Consider the following 20,947-nt stretch of genomic DNA (forward strand, 5'->3'; position numbering starts at 1 on the left):
AAGTTGATGGTCAAGCAGGAGCTGGGTTGACGGTCCCTACAACCCTCTCAATTTAGCTGCAAAGACAACACAAAGCCCATCACTGATAGATTTAAATCTCAAAAATCACATCAGAATCTGATGAACAAAAAAATGACCCAATGTGAGCTAGTGGCCACAATGAGGAGGCTACTATCAAAATAAAATTGCAAACTTCATTTATTCATGGCTGGAGAAAAAAAAGTGGCCCAGGCTTGTTGAAATCTAGAAATGACTTCCCCTGTCCTCCATGCTTCTTGTGCAAGCTGTTGTGTCACACTGAAGTCCCCTCACTAGAATCTGACAATGGATCCTTCTTCTTGTCTTCAGGCTTCATGGCGGGAAACAGCAGCACTTCCTGCAAGAAAAGGGGATTTCTGGTCATTCAATAGAGCTTCTTTTCCAAGGAAAGATCTCATCAGAAATCTCCAGAGCCACATTAGCATTATTTCCATCTAAGCTCTTTTAAGAAAGGTTTACGGAGATTCTCAGTCATGGTTGTCCCATTTTCAAGAGGAAACTGGACCTTGTTTTTCTTTGAAGATGTTTCGTTTCTCATCCAAGAAGCTTCTTCAGCTCTGAAGAATTTCCTCCATTCCCCACCATCCAGTCAGAGCTGAAGAAGCAAAATGTCTTCAAAGAAAAACAAAGTCCAGTTGCCTCTTGAAAAAGCATCTTTGGGACAACCATGACCTGGATGACTGAGAATCTCCATATTTAGCTATGCACTTTGGGATGAACACCCTTTGAATGGTACAGGAGTATGAACGGATTTCCAGAAAAATTACAGGAACCATTTGCACTTCACTGAGATATAGACAACACAGACTCATCCCCAACAACCTACGCCTATGTTCAATAGTGAAGGGACACAGGGCAGAAACATCCTACAAAAAGCACAGCTCCACAACATAGTCCCTTCAGCAGTTCCAAGAAGGCTCCACACTCATTTGTACTACTCAGGTGACGGACAAACCCCCAAGTGGGCTCAACGACACTCTAAAAGAATGCAAATGACCAGCTGTCTGCAAGGAATATAAATCCTTCCATTCTCAACCCAGTCAGAGCTGAAGAAACCTCTTGGATGAGAAGCAAAACATCTTTAAAAAATTTTTTTTAAAGAAATGTTACATTTTCCATTAAAGTCAAATATTTTCACATTCCCAAGTATGTTTTCAGCTCAAAAATTCTCACAAGCGCGTGCATTAAAGCACAAGAATGATTCCTCTCCCTTTTGAATGAATGCAGTAGCAAATCTAAAATGGCTGCCTTAGAATGTAGGAAGCAGCCCATCCTCCACCCAGGCAGGCCATGAATAGACAGAAAGCAGCCATCTATGGAGTGCTTACCTTAATATTGTTTGAATCAGTCAGGAACATGGTAAGACGGTCAATGCCCATGCCCCAACCAGCTGTGGGGGGCAATCCATACTCCAGAGCCATGCAGAAGTTCTCATCGATAAACATTGCCTCATCATCACCAGCAGCTTTTGCCTGGTTGGAAATTAACAGGCAGACAAGAATCATCTGCAGAGCCAGTCAGAGCAACTGGGGCTTGAGGGGAGGGAGTCAGGATTATATAACAATTATTATTTATTTATTTAATTTTATTTTATTTTTATACCGCCCTTCTCCTGCGGGACTCAGGGCGGTGTACAGCCAAGATAAAACATAGCATATAAAATTTAAAAACAGTTTAAAAAACAATTAAATAATTTCAGCCCAATAATTTAAAACAACCCAATTAAAACTGAATTCAATTAAAACTGAGAGGATGGGATCAAGCCAGCCCGGCTAGATGGAATAAGTGTGTTTTCAGGGCCTGACGAAAAGTCCGGAGATCTGATATTGTGCATATCTCAGGGGGAAGGTCATTCCAGAGGGCAGGTGCTGCCACAGAGAAGGCTCTCCCCCTGGGGGTCGCCAGCCGGCACTCTCTGGCCGACAGCACCCTGAGGAGGCCCTCTCTGTGCAAACGAACCGGTCGGTGGGAGGCTATTGGCGGCAGAAGGCGGTCTCGCAGATACCCTGGCCCTAAGCCATGGAGCGCTTGAAAGGTGGTCATTAACACCTTGAAGCGCACCCGGAAGACCACAGGAAGCCAGTGCAGCTCGCGCAGGAGAGGAGCCCCGTCGGTCCCATAATCCCCCGCGTGGCCGCATTCTGGACTAACTGCAGCCTCCGGGTGCACCCCAAGGGGAGCCCCATGTAGAGAGCATTGTAGTAGTCCAGGCGGGAAGTGAGTGCTTGAGTGACCGTGCGTAGGGAGTCCCGATCCAGAAAGGGGCGCAACTGGCGTATCAGGCAAACCTGATAAAAAGCCCCCCTGGCCACGGCCATCATATGCTCTTCTAAAGACAGCCGTGCATCCAGGAGGACGCCTAAGTTGCGAGCCCTCTCCATGGGGGCCAGTGATTCGCCCCCAATAGCCAGCGATGGCACCAGCTGGCTATATCGGGATGCCGGAAGCCACAGCCACTCAGTCTTGGAAGGGTTGAGTCGGAGCCTGTTTCTCCCCATCCAGGCCCGCACGGCCTCCAGGCACTGGGACATCACTTAAAGGGCATCATTGGGGTGGCCTGGGATGGAGATGTACAGCTGAGTGTCATCAGCATACTGATGGAACTCCACCCCAAGGCCACGGATGATCTCATCCAGTGGCTTTACATAAATGTTGAACAGAAGGGGCGAGAGGACCGACCTTTGTGGCACCCCACAAGCAAGGCGCCTCGGGGTCAACCGCTGCCCCCGTCAACACATATTGCGACCGGTCAGAGAGGTAGGAGGAGAACCACCGCAGAACGGTGCCCCCCACCCTCAGCCCCTTCAACCGGTGCAACATGATACCATGGTCGATGGTATCAAAAGCCGCTAAGAGATCTAACAGGACCAGCATAGAGGAACAACCCCTATCCCGAGCCCTCCAGAGATCATCCACCAATGCAACCAATGCCGTTTCCGTGCTGTGCCCAGGCCGGAAGCCGGACTGGAGTGGGTCTAGATAGACAGCTTCATCCAGGTACTGGGGAAACTGCCGCGCCACCACACTCTCAACAACCTTCACAACGAAGCGAATGTTGGAGACTGGACGAGAGTTAGCCAAAACAGCCGGATCCAGAGGGCTTCTTGAGGAGGGGCCTCACCACCGCTTCTTTCAAAGCGGCTGGCAGGATACCCTCACTCAGAGAAGCGTTAACAATCCTCTGGAGCCAGCCTCGTGTAACATCCCGGGAAGCCAGAACCAACCAGGAGGGACACGGGTCCAATAAACATGTAGTCGCATTCAGCCGTCCCAGGATCCTGTCCACGTCCTCGGGAGCCACAGGATCAAACTCCTCCCAGATAACACTCTCAAGACCTGCCTCAGTCATCCCGTCTGGACTTACCCATCAGAGGCCAGGCCTTCCCAAATCTGAGCGATCTTGTCATACAGATACTGCACAAAATCCTCAGCTCGACCCTGCAAGGGATCATCCCGCACTTCCAGATGGAGGAGGGAGCAGGTCACCCTAAACAGGGCGGCTGGGCGATTATCTGATGATGCAATAAGAGCGGCAAAATAGCTAGATTTCGTCGCTTTTATCACCACTAGGTAGGTCTTAATATGAGACCTCACCAGTGTTCGGTCGGATTCGGAGTGGCTGGTCCTCCAACTACTCTCCAGGTGTCTTTTCCAGCGCTTCATCTCCCTCAGCTCCTCGGAGAACCAAGGAGCTAGGTGAGTTCAGTGCCGGGTCAGAGGCCGCAAAGGCACGACACAGTCCAAAGCCCCGGCGGCCGCACTATCCCAGGCGGCCACCAGGTCTTCAGCTGAGTCATGAGCCAGAGTCTCAGGAAATGGCCCAAGCTCCATCTGGAACCTATCAGGATCCATCAGGCGCCTGGGGCGGAACCACCTGGTCGGTCCTGCCTCCCTGCAGCGGGGTGCAGCGGTTAGAAAGTCCAGTTGAAGGAGCGAGTGGTCAGACCATGACAAGGGTTCGATGACTATATCCCCTGTATCAAGGCCACTCGACCACTGACCAGAGACAAAAGTGTGTCCACCCGTGTGAGTAGGGTCATGAATTAACTGAGTAAGGTCCATGGCCGTCATGGAAGCCATGAACTCTCGAGCCACCTCAGATAATTATATGTTGTTATATAACCGCTAAAACAAAAACATTTTCTATTTCTACTTCTAACAATTGGATTCTAACTTGATACTTCTAAATAAAAAGCACTGACCCTCAAACCAATCTGTCTCCAACTGTCTCTTTCATCCTGGGTTCTGCCTGGATTTGCAGCACTTTCTAACAGGAGATGGAACCAATGGCCAGGAAAGTCTTTGCACAATGAGACCTTAGAACACCAGTTGCCTCCTTTCTTCGATCAGGCAGCATTATCTATATTCACTCATGCTGCCATTTCACAGATGGACTAATCCTGTAACCATGCTCATTGGCCCTCCCTCCCCGTTCTGTGGAAACGTTTGCCCTCATATATCTGAACCAGGGGTGAAATCTAAAATTTGATACTACCGGTTCTGTGGGCGTGGCTTGGTGATGGTGGTGGGTAATGTGACTGGGTGGGCGTGGTCAATTTTTATTTATTTATTTATTTATTTTTTACTTTTAGAAGTATTTTTTCTACCTTAAGAGGTTGCAGAAAAAAATGCTTTTAGAAGCCTCTGTCGATCAGGCAATTCAGCTGGGATCGCCAGAGACTTTTAAAGGCATTTTTTTTCTACAACCTCTTTGACCGAAGAGGTTGTAGAAAAAATGCTTTTAAAAGCCTCTGATGATGCCAGCTGAGCCACACGATCATCAGAGGCTTTTTTATTTTACTTTTAAAAGCATTTTTTCGGCCAAACAGGTTGTAGAAAAAATGCTTTTAAAAGTAAAAAAAACAGCCTCTGATGATCGCGCGGCTCAGCAGGGCATGGGGGGGGGCATGGATTTTTGCTACCGGTTCTCCGAACCACCCGCCATCGCTACCGGATCAGACAATCCAGTCCGAACCGGGAGCATTTCACCCCTGATCTGAACTGCGTCCTCCCTGGTGGACTTTTGTAAGGCTGCAAAACTTTGGGACGGTCCCTGATAGAAAGTGCATTTAGTATAGACTGTTTTTCTCCTCAGTTTTCTTGCAAGCAACTCAGAGCCAGTTTGGAAGGGAGATGTACTAGTCTTAAAAACAAAACAAATAAAATTCCCACTCCTAGAAATTTCTCTACCTATAATACTGGCCCAACCACAGATCAGTTTCACAATCTAGTAAGTTTCATCTCCATACCAGGGGTTTCCACAATTTCACAAAGATGAAGTTCTCAGCGTTTTCTTCCCCCATTACATATAGTCCTCAACTTATGACTAGTTAGACTAGTTACTTAGTGATCATTTGAAGTTATAACAAATTCTCACAAAGATACTTACAACCCAGTTCTGGCAGGTCCAGTCCAGGCCTATACCCTCACTCACCTTAGCCTGATCTTCAAAAAGCTGCCGTTGCCGAAATGGATCATTCAGTTCTGTGTAGGCATTGCAGATTTCCTTTTTCATCACAAAGAGCTCAAACCGTTCAGTCAATCCTGGTCGAAAACGGTGCCTGAATAAACACCAGAGGAGAAGATTGAAGACCACACAGAGAAAAGTAATTCTTCTGCAATCAGGTGATACCAGATCAGTTGATCTGCATTATTCACTGTAGAAATCAGGGTCCAGTCATTTGCTCTGTGCAAATATGTCTCTCTCCTTCGCAGCATTTATTGCTTTTTATACAGTTTTTTACAAGCAGAAAAGGCAAACCAGCAACAGTGTTTTAACTGGTAGATACTATTCGCCCCTCTTAAGATGCCACCCTCCTGCATCCTCCTGCTGGTGAAGGCAAGGTGAGATAATGCAGATCAGAGCCAGAATGAGATCATACAAGCAGGCAAGATACATAGCATCTGAGGCAAGGCAGTGTGCTGCACTCAGCCTGACACCATGACCTTTTTACTTCTACAATTCACTTTATTTCATGAGATGAGACAAGAGATTTGAACATCTGCTTACATCTTTAGCCCTAGAATCAGCTGGCTTTTTTTGCGTATCATATCAGATGCTAGAAACATCCCATAAGACAAAACATTTCTACCCTCTGCAATTGTTCCAAAGGATTCCAAATGTGTCATAAAGTCTATTTTATATAAAGTGTGGGAGGGGTGGATTATATGCATGCACATCCATACTTACATAACCACAGCATTTTTGCTTACCATTTGGCTAGAGGACTCATGATCTGTGGGTGATCACAAATGAATGTGGGATTGATACAGGTGACTTCTAAATATTCTCCAACCAGCTGAAAAATGAGGAATGGGAAAAGGCAAAACAGCTTCAGATAACTGGGAATAATTCCTCACTGTCAAAAACTGTATAACATGGTTAAGTTATTTTCAGGTTCACATAGCTGAAGACCACTGAACACATAGAGTATCTTTTTTCTTAGACTATTGTGATATGAAGCACATTATTTATAATCCTCTTGGTTTACAATTTAAACTGGGTATTTGATTGTTATTGCAGAATAAGTATTCCTATAAATACAGCAGATGATACAATAACAATTACAATAGATGTTTGTTTTAGTTGTGAATCATTCATTAATATAAACATTTTTTCTTTTTGTTGGCAGGATCTTTGTAAGCCGTAATGAGATTACAGTACATTAATGACAGCCAATAGTTAAGGGCACCAGGCTAGAAAATAGGAGATTGTGAGTTCAAGTCCTGTGTTAGCCACAAAAGCCAGCTGGCTGACTTCGGGCCAGTCACTTTCTCTCAGCCCAACCCACCTCATAAAGTTGTTGTTGTGGGGAAAATAGGAGGAGGAAGCTGTGTTGGATATGTTCGCCGCCATGTTATTTGTAAAAATAATAAGAGCCGGGTACAAATAAATATATACATAACTCAATAAGTTATTAAACAAGTAAACAAGCCTTTAAAAAGGACCCATTCCTCTGTCATTGCTAAAATGTCATCTATCCCAAGGAAAGTTTATTTGACCAATTCTCAGAGGGCCGTAAGAGACGTAACACTTTGAATTAGCATCTCTGTTAAAAAAAATTTTGGGAAATCCAACTCAGTGGGATCCCATCTGAGATCCATTTCAAATAAGAATCAGGAGAAAGAGCTTACCTTATCTAGGAGCCTGGCTGTTGTCCGAGGGGATGGGCATTCAATACCTCGCTCTTCACAGATAGCATCAAAAAATGAACGAGACTCTGCATGCATAATGTGAAATCAGACATAACACTACTGCACCAGTCCCTCCTCTAGCTTGGGCTGTAATTACTCATGCTTTCCCCATCCCTAGAAACAGTAGGAGTAAACCAAAAGACCCCCATAGTGCCCACTGTAACACTGTCCAGTCAAATCTAAACCAAACAATTAATCTGTCTTGGAAGAAAACTTAGAATGCAGGCCCATGCTTCCCGTCTGTAATGAGAATCTCTTTAAATTAAAGAGGGAGATAAAATGTCTTCCACTCTCACCTTCCGTCTCAAATTGATCTGCCGCAGGCAATCTCACTCCCAGTGCTTTCTCCAATTCATCCACCATATTGATTTTTTTGAATGGTGGTGTAAAATCTATTTCACAAGCCTGGCCTTCTGGGCCTTCAGGATGGTAAGTTACCTTGTATCCACCACTGATATGCTTCACCATTCCTACAAGAGAAGACCATTGTTTTAGCCTGGCTAGTTTAACTTTTCCAAATGGATTTTTGAATGACCTCCTGAGCATTTTTAAAATAAGAACACTTGTCACCAACCTGAAATCATTTGTTCTGTGATCTCCATCAGATCATGGTAATCCGCATACGCCATATAAAATTCACAAGTAGTGAATTCTGGGTTGTGGGTTAAATCAATTCCTTCATTCCGGAACTGACGCCCAATTTCATAGACCCGGTCCATTCCACCAACCACCAGCATCTGAAATATAGCAGTTAACAAGCCTTTTCAGTATGAGAAGACAAATCCACATGATCACAAATTGCTTCCAGGAGCAACACGGACATTCTTTAATAAGCATCTGAAAGAATCTGCTCCCCATCCTTCATTTCAGACACCAGCCATAATCACTGATTTTGTACCATAGAAATTAATAGTAGTGAACCAACCTCTATCTGTGGAAGCTAAGGGAAAACAGAAACTAGAATTTTTTAAAAGGCGGAGAAAAAATATTGGGTCTACTTAGCAGAGCTTGAATTCTGCCATGCATAAACTCACAAATAGTATAACATTTGTTCCAACCACCTGTTGCTATGGGTAGGATCCACAAAACCATGGATGATTTCATTGCCGGATACTGTTTTTAAGATTTTCAGCAGTTTTTGCCCTAATCCTTTTAAGTATGCTTGACTTCCCTTCTTCTATGTCCTGTCTAAGCAAGTAAATTGGGATGACCTAGAACAGGCATTAATTGATATATTACATTACCTTAAGTGCAGAAGTACTTACGAGACCGCCTTCTGCCACCAATAGCCTCCCACCGGCCAGTACGCTCACACAGAGTGGGCCTCCTCAGGGTGCCGTCCGCCAGACAATGTCGGCTGGCGACCCCCAGGGGGAGAGCCTTCTCTGTGGTGGCGCCCACCCTCTGGAACAACCTCCCCCCAGAGATACGTACAATAACAGACCTCCGGATTTTTCGTCGGGCCCTGAAAACCCATTTATTTCAACTAGCTGGGCTGGCTTGAGTCAAATTTTAAACTGATTTTAAATTGGAATTGTTTTAATCACGGCCAAAAGATTTAATTATTTTAATCAGTTTTTAGGTTTTGTATGTTTTGTATGTATGTCTTGTTTTTATTTTCGGCTGTTCACCGCCCTGAGTCCTATATTGGAGAAGGGCGGTATAGAAATTTAAACAAATAAATAAATAAATAAATAAATAAAGTAACTATTTGTGTGGATTTTAATGCTAGAATTGGCCCAGATTGCAAATACTGAAATTAAAGATAAATACTTTTTTTAAATAGAGGTGCTTTTTCCTCTAAGTCATGTGCAATGCAGTAAGATACAGAACACACACAGACTGGAACTACTTAAAAGACACTCTTCTTAATTACATTTTTACTATCCCAGTTTTTATTTTTATTACGAGCCGTTTCAGCCATCAATTTTATCCTCAAAATCTGCAAGGTAGGATTAGGAAAGAGCATGTAGTTCAAAGTAATCCTGTGATTTTCCAGACTGAAGTTAAATTCAACCCAGACTTTCCCATTTCTAACAATTTCCAAATCATTAAATCACACAATATCTTTTACTATCTTGTATTTAACCTAGTTATTTTCTATAGCTAAGTTTTGGTAAGGCTGTCCACATATTGAACCAGATTCCAAAGCATACAGAAATATACATATCTTCTGCATTACGGGCCTATGACACAAAGGGCATGTCACAAAAAAACACATAAGCATATCTGAACCACTGCTTGCCTGATTTAAATATTTACCTTGTGGTAGAGCTCTGGTGCTATTCTTAGGTACAAGTTCATGTCCAACTCATTGTGGTGGGTGATGAAAGGCTTGGCCACTGCCCCACCTGGTATGATATTCATCATGGGTGTTTCAATCTAGTTGGGGAACAAAAAACTGACAGAATTCAAATTCCAGGCAAGCAGAGAAACAGTGATAAAAAGTCTGCAATAAGAACATAATCTAACAAAGACTTTATTAATGATGAAAATGAGATGAGGCACTGAGGTAGTAGTGTATGCTGAGGTACATAAAATTAGTTCGAAATGATTAATTACTTTACTAAAAAAGATCTACCTTTAAATGATTAATTACTTAACTAAAAGGGTCTAACTTTAAATGATTAATTTACTAAAAAGAGCTAACATAGCATGACTGAAACACAAGCCTTAAGATTCTCTGCTTAAAGAACTGTCAAATTAGAATTGAGTGTGAATTTTTAACCACTGCTACTTTGCAATTCAGAACATTCAGTCTTGTATTTCTGCATGAATTCCATTTATGAAATTATAGATCAGCTCTGTCATTTATTTATTTATTTATTTATTTATTTATTTTATTTATTTATTTATTTTTAAATTTATATACCACCCTTCTCCCTAAGGACTCAGGGCGGTGTACAGCCAGAATTAAAAAACATAAAATACAAATATTAAAAAACAATTAAAATATATATAAATTTGGGCCAAAATTAAAAATACAAACCAATTAAAACATTTAAAATTTCTTCTTAAGCCAGCCCGGCTTGCTGGAAAAAGTGGGTTTTAAGGGCACGGCGGAAGGCACTAAGGTCTTGGATTCTCCTTATCTCTGGGGGCAACTGATTCCAGAGGGTAGGTGCCCCCACAGAGGCCAGGTTTCCCATGTACATCACTTTAGCATTATAGAGAGTAATCTGTCTCCCAGCCCAATGTGTTAAAGCAGTGGTTCTCAACCTTCCTAATGCCTCGACCCTTTAATACAGTTTCTCATGTTGTGGTGACCCCCAACCAGGGGTGGGTTCTAATTTTTTTTACTACCGGTTCTGTGGGTGTGGCTTATTTTGTGGGCGTGGCTTGGAGGTTATGTGACTGAGTGGACGTGGCTAGCTGGTCATGTGACTGGGTGGCCATGGCTATGTGTATAGGGACTACTCAGAGGGCTGAAAAAAGTCATTTCTGACAGGTCCTCGCACTTTTGACTGGTCCTCACACTTATGACCATCCTCACATTTATGCCTGTGCAGCATTCTTAACAACCATGTCACTCATTTCACTACTGCTTCTCTTCAACATGGTATAAGATAGGGCAAAAAACGTAAAATGTGAGGACAGTCGTAAGTTCGAGGACTGGTCAAAAGCGCGAGGACCAGTCAAAAATAACTTTTTCAGCCCTCTGAGTAGTCCATATGCATAAAAGGATACAGCTATAGAGACAGATAAAGGAAGGGAAGGGAAATTAGAGTAGGAGTGAAGGGAGGGAGAGAGGAGAGAAGGAGAAAGAAAGAGGAAGTAGGGAGAAGAAGAAGGGGGGGGAAGAGAAAGTAAGTAAGAAAGAAAAGACAGAGGTGGTAGGTTTGAGGAGAAAGATTGCTGTACAATAAAAAAGATGAAAGGGAAGAAAGCCAACCCCAAACAAATATTAAGATATTAAGATAAAGAATGAATTGTTAAACTTTAAAGAATAAAAGAGAACAAATAGCAATAAATAGCAATAATTAGAAACACACATACAAACATACAACGTATTTTCTTTGAACAGAGTATCTGGCCGGTTCACAAATTTAAACAGTTGTAGGAGGTTAGCACCCACCCCTTTCCTAGAAGAATGAAATATTTTGGGAAATATTAAAAAGGCAGAATATTATATTTTCCTGTATGAGAAACGGAGAAGCATATTTTACAGACAAAGCAACTCCCACCTTCCTGCCCCCCACCCTTTGTTAATGGGCCAGAGGCAGAAACTCAATCCTTTGTCAAAGGACATTTGCAACACAATAGCAACAGAAACTAACACAATGGGCCCCATCAAGCCATGTGATCCTGTCCACCATTAAACCATCTTTCCAAGCAGTCTCCATGTTTCCAGTGTCTTTTTCTCCACTTGGAGCAGAACCGAGAAGGATATTTCTTCCAATACAGTATTTAGTCATTTCAATTAAATTTACAATTTTTATATTTCCTTTTTACCATATTTATTCCTCATCTATTTTTTTAAAAAACCAATATTACCCTTCATCCTCATCTCTAATCTTAATCAAATTCAATTTTTCCCTTCTATTCTATATTATACCCCTTCCCATTGTCATCTATTTTTATATCCATCCTCACATTGGTTAATTATGTAATAGTTGTTTAATACAAATTCAACATTTTAATATAAATCAATTAGTTATATAACTACCTTTTTTGTATATTAATCAATATGAACATGAATATTCCAGTTATTTCTATGCAATCCAATTTCTTACAAATCAATTAATTATATTTACCAATAATAATAAACCAAATAATTTCCCCCATATATTCCTCCAAACCACAACTTAACCATTTCTGCTTTCAACACAATATGCAATTAATAGTATCTCAATTATTACAATTCCCTAGTTAAATAGAGCTTTTTTTCTTCTGTGTTTTAAAATCTTGAACCTCCTCTTGCCCTAAATTTCCCATTGTTTGCAGTTTGCACCTACCTTTTTTGGTGAGGAAAAAGAAAAAGAAATCTCTCTGCCTCATTTTGTCACGTTGCAGCCAAGACCCTGCTTACTTTCAACTTTGCTTTTTCAGCATAGCTAGGGGGGAAAAAATCTGCTCCAGGAATTTACCTCTTTGCAGCTAGCTAGCAACAGAGCCCTCCGCAAAACAGCTGAGAGTAGGGCGGGTCTTTGAAGCCCGGCGGCAAGAATTTAAAGTTTTTTTCCCCTCTAGCCATTAGCTGGGACTCCGGAGGCAGCAATAGATTGGGAGTGGGCGGGGTAAGCGAACGGCGACCAGGCGATCCAGCAGAGGCAGAGGGTGAGGGTGAGTGAAGGCATGGGGGGGGGGGTGAGAGAGGGCTTTGGCGACCCCCGTGAAATGGCCGTTCGACCCCCAAAGGGGTCGCAACCCCCAGGTTGAGAACCGCTGTGTTAAAGGAAAGCACCTGACCTCATGGCACTTTATCCAGGTACTCAACAGCCAGATCTAAGTATCAAGGGAAGTTATTCAGAGATATTCAAATATCCTAATATACTCTATCAGGAAGGCTATATGCTGTCTCTCGGGCACAGAGATTAACAATTTCCCATTGCTACTACTGATGTTTTCAGGGGGGAATTTAGTTCCAATATCAGCCATAGCTTCTTTTCTCTGCTTCTCTAAATTACCATTTTGCAGCTGCCATTGCCTCCACCTCTAGTCTAAAAAGCCCTTTTCCTGGGCATGCAGCAAACACAGTATCTTCTGAACCAAGCAATGGCACCATCCTCAACAAGCGGTGTTAGAGGACCTGGAAGATCACTTACCCAACCACAATCTCTTTTATAACATCTCTGGCCTCTTATAAGTATTTTTATTCTAACAATTTATATGTATTTGGAGTCTTTATTTAAAATTTAAGCTTAATAATGTAAGTTAAATTGCTATAAAAGATTGCTCTTTGAGATATCTGCAAGCAATTACTTACCCAGAATTTTAACATATAAAAAGAAACACCCACCTCCAAGAAGCCCAATTCATCCAGGAAGTTTCGAAGGTATGTTATGATCTTTGCTCGAATTATGAATTTTTGCCTTACAAAATCATTAAGAATTAAATCCAGGTATCTCTGCCTAAATCTGGTTTCCTAAAAATAAATTAAAATGAAGATAATAAAATATCACAAGGAGGCACTCTTGGAGGCTATCAAGCGAGTTGCCAAGAAAGCAGCAGCATGTCTGATACCTTGTCTTTGAGCCCAAAATGAAGATGAGGGAGCATATGTAGGCATGGTGACAGCAGAACAATTTCATAAGGAATAATACTCAGTTCCCCTTTCTTGGTCTTTCCAGGATTCCCCTGGAGCCCAATGATATCTCCACGGCGAAGCTTGTTGTTAATGCATATATATTCTTCTTCAGATTTGTAGTTTCTAAAAGAATTTTTAAAATTCAGTAAACAACATTTCTAGCTAAATCTTTTCAGCTTTATCAATGAAGTATTCACAATCCATTCTATTCTATACTGCAGGGTGGAAACTTCTATAAAGATTATTCTTTCCCCAAATTGATTCTCCAATAGTGAAAAAATATTTACATACCAAGCCTAGCAAAGAAATTGAAATTGGAATTTCAATCTCAGACTTAGTTATAAGATCTGAATTTTGTTCTATAAATTTACCTGCTAAAATACAACTATTTTAATAAGGCACTATGTGCTGATTGCCATGCTGACACATGCTGGATCAAGCCAAGTGATCATCTAGTGCAGCATTCTATATCACACAATCGGATGGATTTGGAAAACTCATGCTTGGACAGCAGTACAATATCCCTCTTCTAGAACTGCTTTGCAACAATTGACATTTAAGATATATTGCATGGGATTCCAGAGGCAGCAGTCATTAAGGTAAGTAACAACCAGGTAGACAACTTTCTTGAGAAATATTAACAAGCCTCTCCTTCTGTAGTACCTTGGTATTTGTCTCCCCTGTGTCACAAGTATATTGAGTTGCCTGCTTAGTTTAATAAAACACACTGGAATGTAACTGAACATACAGCTACACTAAGATATTCTGAGTGTTAAAAAATGGAAATCAGCATAATATTCAAAATGCTAAGACCTCAAAACCTTATGAAAATGTTTTGAGCTTAGCTCTTAAAACAAGGGGGGTTGAACTCACAACTCTTCTTAAATTGTTAAAACAGCAAGCACAAAGAGCAGAATGTGTTCAAGAAGTATACATGATTAACTCTGCTTTAATCCTCTTCTGGAAAGAAAGTATGTATTTGGGACACCATTACTCAGTGCAATTTTGGACCACTTATTAGACCATGGTTTTATTTTCATATTCTTTTTACCTTTCCTCAAAAATTTTGGGGAGAGGGAGGCGTTTAAGGCACTGTTGACTCCTGGCAACTTCCTGGACAAGTACCTTCAGTTTTCTTGGCAAAATTTTCAGAAGTGGCTTGCTACTGCCTTCTTCCTAGGACTGAGTGTGTGTAAATTCCCCAAGGTCACCTAGCTGGCTTTGTGCCAAATGTGAGACAACAACTCAGTCTCCCAGCTTCTAACCTGGTGCCTTAACCTCTACAATGGCTCTGATTCTCAAATATACACACCAAAGCAAAACTAAAATATATGATCAGGAAAAAAAGAAATGAATGCTTACCTGGAGTTTGCCATCACTTGTAATTTAACTCCCTCCCCACGAAGATCATAAAAGATCAACTTTCCTCCAGAGGCACGTTTTGCGTGGACCCGACCTCCAAAAACAGAACCAAAAAGAGTTGTCATATGATCACAAAAAAGCACACCATCATAGACAACGAGCAAGTCAGGAACAAGAGCAACAAAAACAGCAAACTATTCCCTGCATTCTTCATCAAAGGCCAATCTAGCAAGGTGAGCTAGAAAAGAAAAACATACCCTAATGGCTATGTCAATTATCACCACACTTTTTCCATTCCAAGAGCCTTAACAGAACATGACATCTCCTGAGTTTTCATCAGAAAATACACTAATGGGTTTTTTTCCCTTTTGTTACTACTTTGAAGCAGAATGTTATCTCAAATCTCAACTACAGCATCTTCTGGGGGGGAAAAGAAACAAGATCTGCACTGGAAACTGCTTTCTTCCCAGTATCCCAAGTGAGCCTTTACCTGCCACTCTCACCGTGACGTTGGTTAGGTGATCCCCTGCTTGCAGGAAGCTATACTTCTCTATAAAGTCTGTCAAGGAGAGATCCACGTGAAATTTATGCGGGTAGGGATCCTCGCAAGTACCCTTCAGGTGCTGAATGGCCTGACTACGGATCTTGTAGTATTGCTGTCAAGACAACGAGGGAAGGCTTCTGAACGACGAAAAGGCGCGAGGGGTGAAAAAAGATCTCGCAAGCAGAAGATCCCTCCCTCCCTGCCTCCCGGCGTCCCGAGCAACGCCGGACTCGCTTCCAGCCGTTAGGAACCAGCCACTGGGCCGGGGCCACGCGCGAGCCAGGCCGACCGCGCTGGACGCTCGGCTGTCCGGTTGCCGCCGGCCGCAGAGTCCCCGCCCGCTCACGTTGGGGTCAAGGTCCTCCTCCTCCTCGGCGCCTGCGGCGTCGGCCCGGCGCGACGAGACCTTCTCGCCCTGCTCCTGCTGCTTCGCCTCTTTTTCGGCCGCCTTCTTCTCGGCCTTCAGACGCCGCTTCAGTTCGCTGAGAGAAAAGCCGGGAACTTTAGTGGCCCCGCCCGGCCGCCGCCCCGCCGCCCCTTCCGCCGTTCAGCCACCCACCTCGGCTGTCTGCGGCCGCCGCTCAAGAGCCGCCGAGCCCAAGCCGGGCGGCTCCCCGAAAGCAGCCGCCCCAGGACCAGCATGGGCGGCCGGCGGAGCGACACTCACTTCTTGCTAAGGCGAGGCTCTGCCTCGCTCGTCGCGGAGAGGCTCGACGCCGTCGCCATCTTTGCCGGCCGGAAGCGCGCGAAGGAGTTCCGCCCAGCGAGGAGAGGGCGGGCAAACGGGGCCGGTGGGGTGGAGTGTTCACCCGCAGCGCTACGCCCAGCGGGGCGACCCCTCCGGTCGGAGGGCGACGTGCGCCAAGAGCGAGGCGAGGGTCCGGGCGGAGCTGCGGCGGCTTCCTTTGCCCGCCGGCGCCCGCCAAGGAAGCGCCCGAAGCAGCCGGGAAGCGGCCCTTCCCTCCGGCTGGAGGGGCCTGCCTGCCTGCGGGAGAACGCCGATGGAGGTGTCGAGGGTGCCCGCGCTCTTCCGGCAAGCCAACCGGGAATTCGAGCAGGTAGTTCGGGCCCCGTGCGTGGAGGCGGCGGAAAGGGGCCGTCGAGGCTGCCTGGCCGGCCAAGGGTGCCTTGGGTAGGCCAGGAAGTAAAACTGGAGGGGAACTGCGACTTCTGAATCCCGTTTTCTGCTGCCCGCCCCTTCCCCGGGCTGCGACTTCGGACGTCTCAACGTTTGACGGCCGCATTCTGAATTTCTTCCCTTCCAGGAAGACGGCGAGCAACCCGGCTGGGCAGAGCCCGCCCCCCCCGCCTCCCCGGGCCTTGGCACTTCGAGAGGAAGGCGGGCGCCCCCGGACGCCCCGATGACGGTGGAGATCGGTGCAGCCGGTGCCGTGGCCGCCAGCTGCCCGTCCCCGGAGCCGGAGGGCTCCCCAGCTGCCCCCGTGGCCCTAGCAGTCAAGGACATGGAGCGCTTGATGGGGGAGTTCGGCGTGGACCTGGCCACGGTCACGCAGGCTTTTCTGAAGAACAGCGGAGAAGTGGCCGCCGTGGCCAGCTGCCTGCGGACCGGGCGCCGTCCGGACGGGCGACCTCTTTGGAACAGACAGGACGATGAGGACTTGCTGAAAGGCGGAGAGGGAGCCAGGAATAACTTAGAAACAAAATATGGAGTAGGAAATGTAAATAAACGAGAGCTGTTCAGGAGAAGTTTGTGCCAGGAGTGAAAATCACCAAAGCTGCTGCAGTAGGGACAATTGCCTTTTTTTTTTTTTTGCAATTTTTATTTCCATAGTAAGCTGTTTACTGTTAATTAGGATGGCAGTTGTTCTTGAATGGTCAATGTGGATCTGACAATAAAATTTTACAGAACTGTCTTATATATTCTGTTACAGCCATGTTTCTCAGTTAATTGACAAAACTATTTTGAATATTAGGCAGTAAGCTATATTTTTTAAAAAATAAGTACAGACTGTGTTATCTACAATGAACTTGGGCCTGGAACGAGGTCAAGAGAACAGATTTGTGGCCATGGGAAGCATTCCAGCTGCCAATCAGATAGTAGATTGTGCAGATTGTGAACTGATGGGACAAGTAAATAGAGGTTTTGGGGTGCTTTTACTTCCTTGTCAGCAACTCCAGCATTGCTTGCAGGACAAATGCCAGGTGATCCCCCATCCTTTCATGTTGGGATCCATCTACACAGGCTGCAGCTTCCTGGGGCAGTCTAGTTGTGATGCTTTGAACTGCTGGAAGCTGGACAGGCAGTATTTATATTCAACTTGGCCAAGAGGTCAAATGCCATGTTCTTTTGTTCATCCTCAGATCTAGCAGGCCGGTAACCCAAACATTTCATAGCTTCCTTGCAGATATTTTGTAACATTGCTGTTTGGAGATAAGAAAGAGTCTTTCTCCAAGCCTGTGACACATTCATTGCATCTCTGGCATCAGTGTCAAAGACGTTGGTACCGAGGCCTTGGCCATGTGTGATGTGCTGCACCCAGGACTGAAGACTGGGAAGGAAGGGAAGCCCTGCAAACTGATACAGCTGAGCAGCTCTTGACAAGGGAGCCTTAACAATATCCTCGTAGCGCACCAAGATGTAGCGATCTTTCAGGGGCTGCTTGACCTCAGTGTATATGTCAATGTGGCTTTTGCAAATTGCCTTCATGGCAGCATAGGGCTTCATGTCCTTCATATTATTATGCCCCACCACAATCTTTGTGTCTCGGGCAAGTTCATTTGCTACGTTCTCACGGGAATGGAAAACAGCCCTGGGATCACGGACCAGGTGGATGACTCTGAGGTCCAGGGAGGGGTCAGTGAGGAGAGGATAAAGCACCTTGATGTTGAAGAAACGGACTTCCTTTAAGACAACATGGCTGTATGTCTTACAAGCCTCTTCCACTTTGCTGAATGGGTAATTTCCACAGAGTATCTTGCAGGAGTGTTTAGAGATTATGTCACTGCGCTGGAAAAGGTCACATGCAGGGGGGGAACACAAAGCCCGGCTGGTCTCCCACTGAAAGAGCGCAGACTTATTCCTGTGCTCATTCATATAGGCATCAAAGACGGACATGTCACACTTGAAGACTGAGCGAATAAGGTCCCGCACTGCCATGTGCAAGACCTTGGCGCTGCCTTGGTACTTAGTTGCCCACACATGCCAGGCTGGTTCCATCAGGTAGAAAACACTGGGGTGCTGACTGAAGAGCTGCCCTACAAAGGATGATCCAGACCTCCAAGAGGAGAGGATGAGGATATGCTTCTGAATCACCTTTTCCTGGGGAGTGTGCTGAAGGTGAAAAATGAAACAGAGGAGAACTGCTACCTGGATTGCTAAAATCACCAGGATGTCAGTCTTGTTCAGCTTCAACATGGCTGCCTGGAAGTGAGAGCAGAAGACAGACAACTGTCAAAATGCTAAACTATGTTTCCTTGTTATCTTAATAGCTGCTGCTATTAGTTCCTTGCAGTAACTGTCCTGTAAACTGTACAATCATACTTGGAATATTGCGTGTTGTTCTGCTCATCACACCTAAAAAAAAATATTCAACTTGAGAATCCCTGTCCTGTAGAAATAGGCCTAGTGCCCACTTTCCCACCCTTTTCCCAGGCAGAGGAAGTCCAAGAGTGATCAGAATATTACAGTTCTCACAACACTAGTTGTAGAATTTATGTGACAAGGCAAATCTTGATATGCAGTTCATAGGATCTCATAAGAGATCCAATTGATTTTTGTAAAGCTCCATAAAATTGTAAGATGGCAGTTTCCAACTCTTCAGTGTAACAACCCAATTTTTATTCTACTGCTGGCCACAGTCCAGGCTGAGTGTGGACAGCTGGTAGTTCATTGGCTTGGCCAATGAAGCAGAATGTGGCTGCTGTAAACACAATTATCATCTGACACTTGTTAATTTTGCAAGGATCATAATTCAATCTGGCCTCTGCTATTTTCATTCAACAGAAACCAGTTGCATCTCACACCTCTGTTTAGGGCCCACTTTCCCATGTGCAGCATGGTCTTCAGCTTCCAGACTATACATTTCCTACTTAGCACTTGTCTCACTTACCTCTTGAGCCTCTGGGAATTGAAAGGAGCTCACAACATTTTCATTGGCTGCAGCCAGCTAGGAAAAAAATTGTCCCTTGCCAGAGCAGGGGCAGCATGCACTGCCTGCCAGCTGGGATTCAATATACACTGCTTCGGGAAGGAGCTGCTGGGAGGAAAAGACTCCAAAAGGAAAGTCAGATTACAATGGGGAGGAGAAGTAATGGGGAGGGAGCCTCATTAGGCCAGGCCATCCTCTACAGGACAGAAACAATAGGTGCTAGAAGAAATAGGGATGTCCTTACAAATGCCTGAGGAGGGTGGCCCAAAATTAAAGTCTAGGAAGGGTGCTCTACGCTTCCCTTCCCACATGTAGAACTGAGGACAATTAATGGAATGCAAGCCAGGCTCTCTCTCATCCTGCTCATGCTATATCTGCAGAACAAATGGACACAGCAGGTTTACTGAATGCCAGGTTTAGGCAAAGATGCAGGCTGAATGCATTGTGAACCAAAGTTTGGGCCATGCCAGGGCCAAGGACACAACTCTGAAGGACGACTGATTGGTAAAATACCTGCCTCTCTTCCCAGGTGCCCTAAGTGGCAGGGAAGGAAACAGCCTCACTTAGTCCAGACCTGAGATTCTGCCCATGAGCCAGGGCACAATGATACTTGAAGGAAACACAAGGGCCCTTGCCACATGGCTCTGCATAGGAATCTGTCTTGCCATAACCAGGAGGTCCAAGGAAAGGGAAGAAAGACAGCCAACAGGTGATCATACTGATGGGAAAAAGTGAAGCCATTTCCTCTGTTGGCAGAGGAGATGATCCCATACATTCTAGCTATCCTGGGCACGGTTATTCATGTGCCAGAAGAGTAAAGGGGGCAGGAAAGTTAGTTGCAAATGATTTCCAAGCAGCATGCCTTTGGCTTTTCCACATTCTCCTCTTCCCTCCCTTCTTCCCTAGCTCTAATGGAACAACGGAGTTGGAAGGGTCTTCTAGTCCAAACCCTGCTCGAGCAGGAAACCCTATACTATTTCACACAAATGGTTGTCCAATTTCTTCTTAAAAACCTCCAGTCTGGAGGCAAATCGTTCCACTGATTAATTGTTCTGTCAAGAAATTTCTCCTTAGTTCTAGGTTGGCTCTCTCCTTGATTTGTTTCCATCCATTGCTTCTTGTTCTGCCTTCAGGTGCTTTGGAGAACAGGTTGACCCAGGGGTGAAATCCAGCAGGTTCTGACAGGTTCTGGAGAACCAGTAGCGGAAATTTTGAGTAGTTCGGAGAACCAGCAAATACCATCTCTGGCTGGCCCCAGAGTGGGGAGGGAATGGGGATTTTGCAGTATCCTTTCCCCAGAGTGGGGGGGGGAATGGAGATTTTGCAATATCCTTCCCTTGCCATACCCACCAAGCCACACCTGACATCAGGATCAGATGGCTTCATTTATTTGACCTAAGCAAGCAGAACTTGGAAACAAGTAATGTAAAAAGTTCACCAATGCCTGACAAA

General features: G+C 44.7%; 3 protein-coding genes across 4 annotated transcripts; 1 reads left to right on the forward strand and 2 right to left on the reverse strand.

Moving 5' to 3' along the window:
• Positions 1-180: 180 nt before the first annotated feature.
• Positions 181-16,637, reverse strand: KARS1 (lysyl-tRNA synthetase 1). Of its 2 annotated transcripts, none has more exons than XM_034426753.2 (14): positions 16,054-16,637; positions 15,733-15,868; positions 15,333-15,498; positions 14,843-14,936; positions 13,417-13,603; positions 13,193-13,318; positions 9,496-9,615; positions 7,808-7,970; positions 7,530-7,703; positions 7,174-7,259; positions 6,253-6,338; positions 5,474-5,600; positions 1,368-1,511; positions 181-376 (listed from the first exon to the last, which is right to left on the reverse strand). In XM_034426753.2, the coding sequence occupies exons 1-14, from the start codon at positions 16,110-16,112 to the stop codon at positions 293-295; spliced, it is 1,752 nt and encodes a 583-aa protein (XP_034282644.1). In that variant the 5' UTR covers positions 16,113-16,637; the 3' UTR covers positions 181-292. The 2 variants fall into 2 exon arrangements, with proteins under 2 accessions (XP_034282644.1, XP_034282643.1); XM_034426752.2 differs by having other exon boundaries at positions 15,946-16,570.
• On the forward strand, positions 16,614-17,265 carry TERF2IP (TERF2 interacting protein). Its single transcript, XM_060682432.2, has one exon. It carries the CDS (start codon positions 16,748-16,750, stop codon positions 17,108-17,110), a length of 363 nt encoding a protein of 120 aa, XP_060538415.1. The 5' UTR covers positions 16,614-16,747; the 3' UTR covers positions 17,111-17,265.
• On the reverse strand, positions 17,146-18,985 carry LOC117670900 (carbohydrate sulfotransferase 4). Its single transcript, XM_034426432.2, has one exon. It carries the CDS (start codon positions 18,760-18,762, stop codon positions 17,611-17,613), a length of 1,152 nt encoding a protein of 383 aa, XP_034282323.1. The 5' UTR covers positions 18,763-18,985; the 3' UTR covers positions 17,146-17,610.
• Positions 18,986-20,947: the final 1,962 nt, after the last annotated feature.

The sequence above is a fragment of the Pantherophis guttatus genome, chromosome 11, assembly GCF_059756535.1.
Source record: "Pantherophis guttatus breed Tessera chromosome 11, ASM5975653v1, whole genome shotgun sequence".
Lineage (NCBI taxonomy): Eukaryota > Metazoa > Chordata > Lepidosauria > Squamata > Colubridae > Pantherophis > Pantherophis guttatus.

Excerpts from the sequence above, each read along its gene's own strand:
- TERF2IP (XM_060682432.2), top strand. The coding sequence starts at position 16,748 with ATGACGGTGGAGATCGGTGCAGCCGGTGCCGTGGCCGCCAGCTGCCCG.
- KARS1 (XM_034426752.2), bottom strand. The coding sequence starts at position 16,028 with ATGCTGGTCCTGGGGCGGCTGCTTTCGGGGAGCCGCCCGGCTTGGGCT. Across the intron at positions 9,616-13,192 it reads ATGAATTGGGCTTCTTGGAG|ATTGAAACACCCATGATGAA; the intron begins GTGGGTGTTTCT and ends TTCCCCAACTAG. Across the intron at positions 5,601-6,252 it reads ATGAGTCCTCTAGCCAAATG|GCACCGTTTTCGACCAGGAT; the intron begins GTAAGCAAAAAT and ends GTGTTTATTCAG.
- LOC117670900 (XM_034426432.2), bottom strand. The coding sequence starts at position 18,762 with ATGTTGAAGCTGAACAAGACTGACATCCTGGTGATTTTAGCAATCCAG.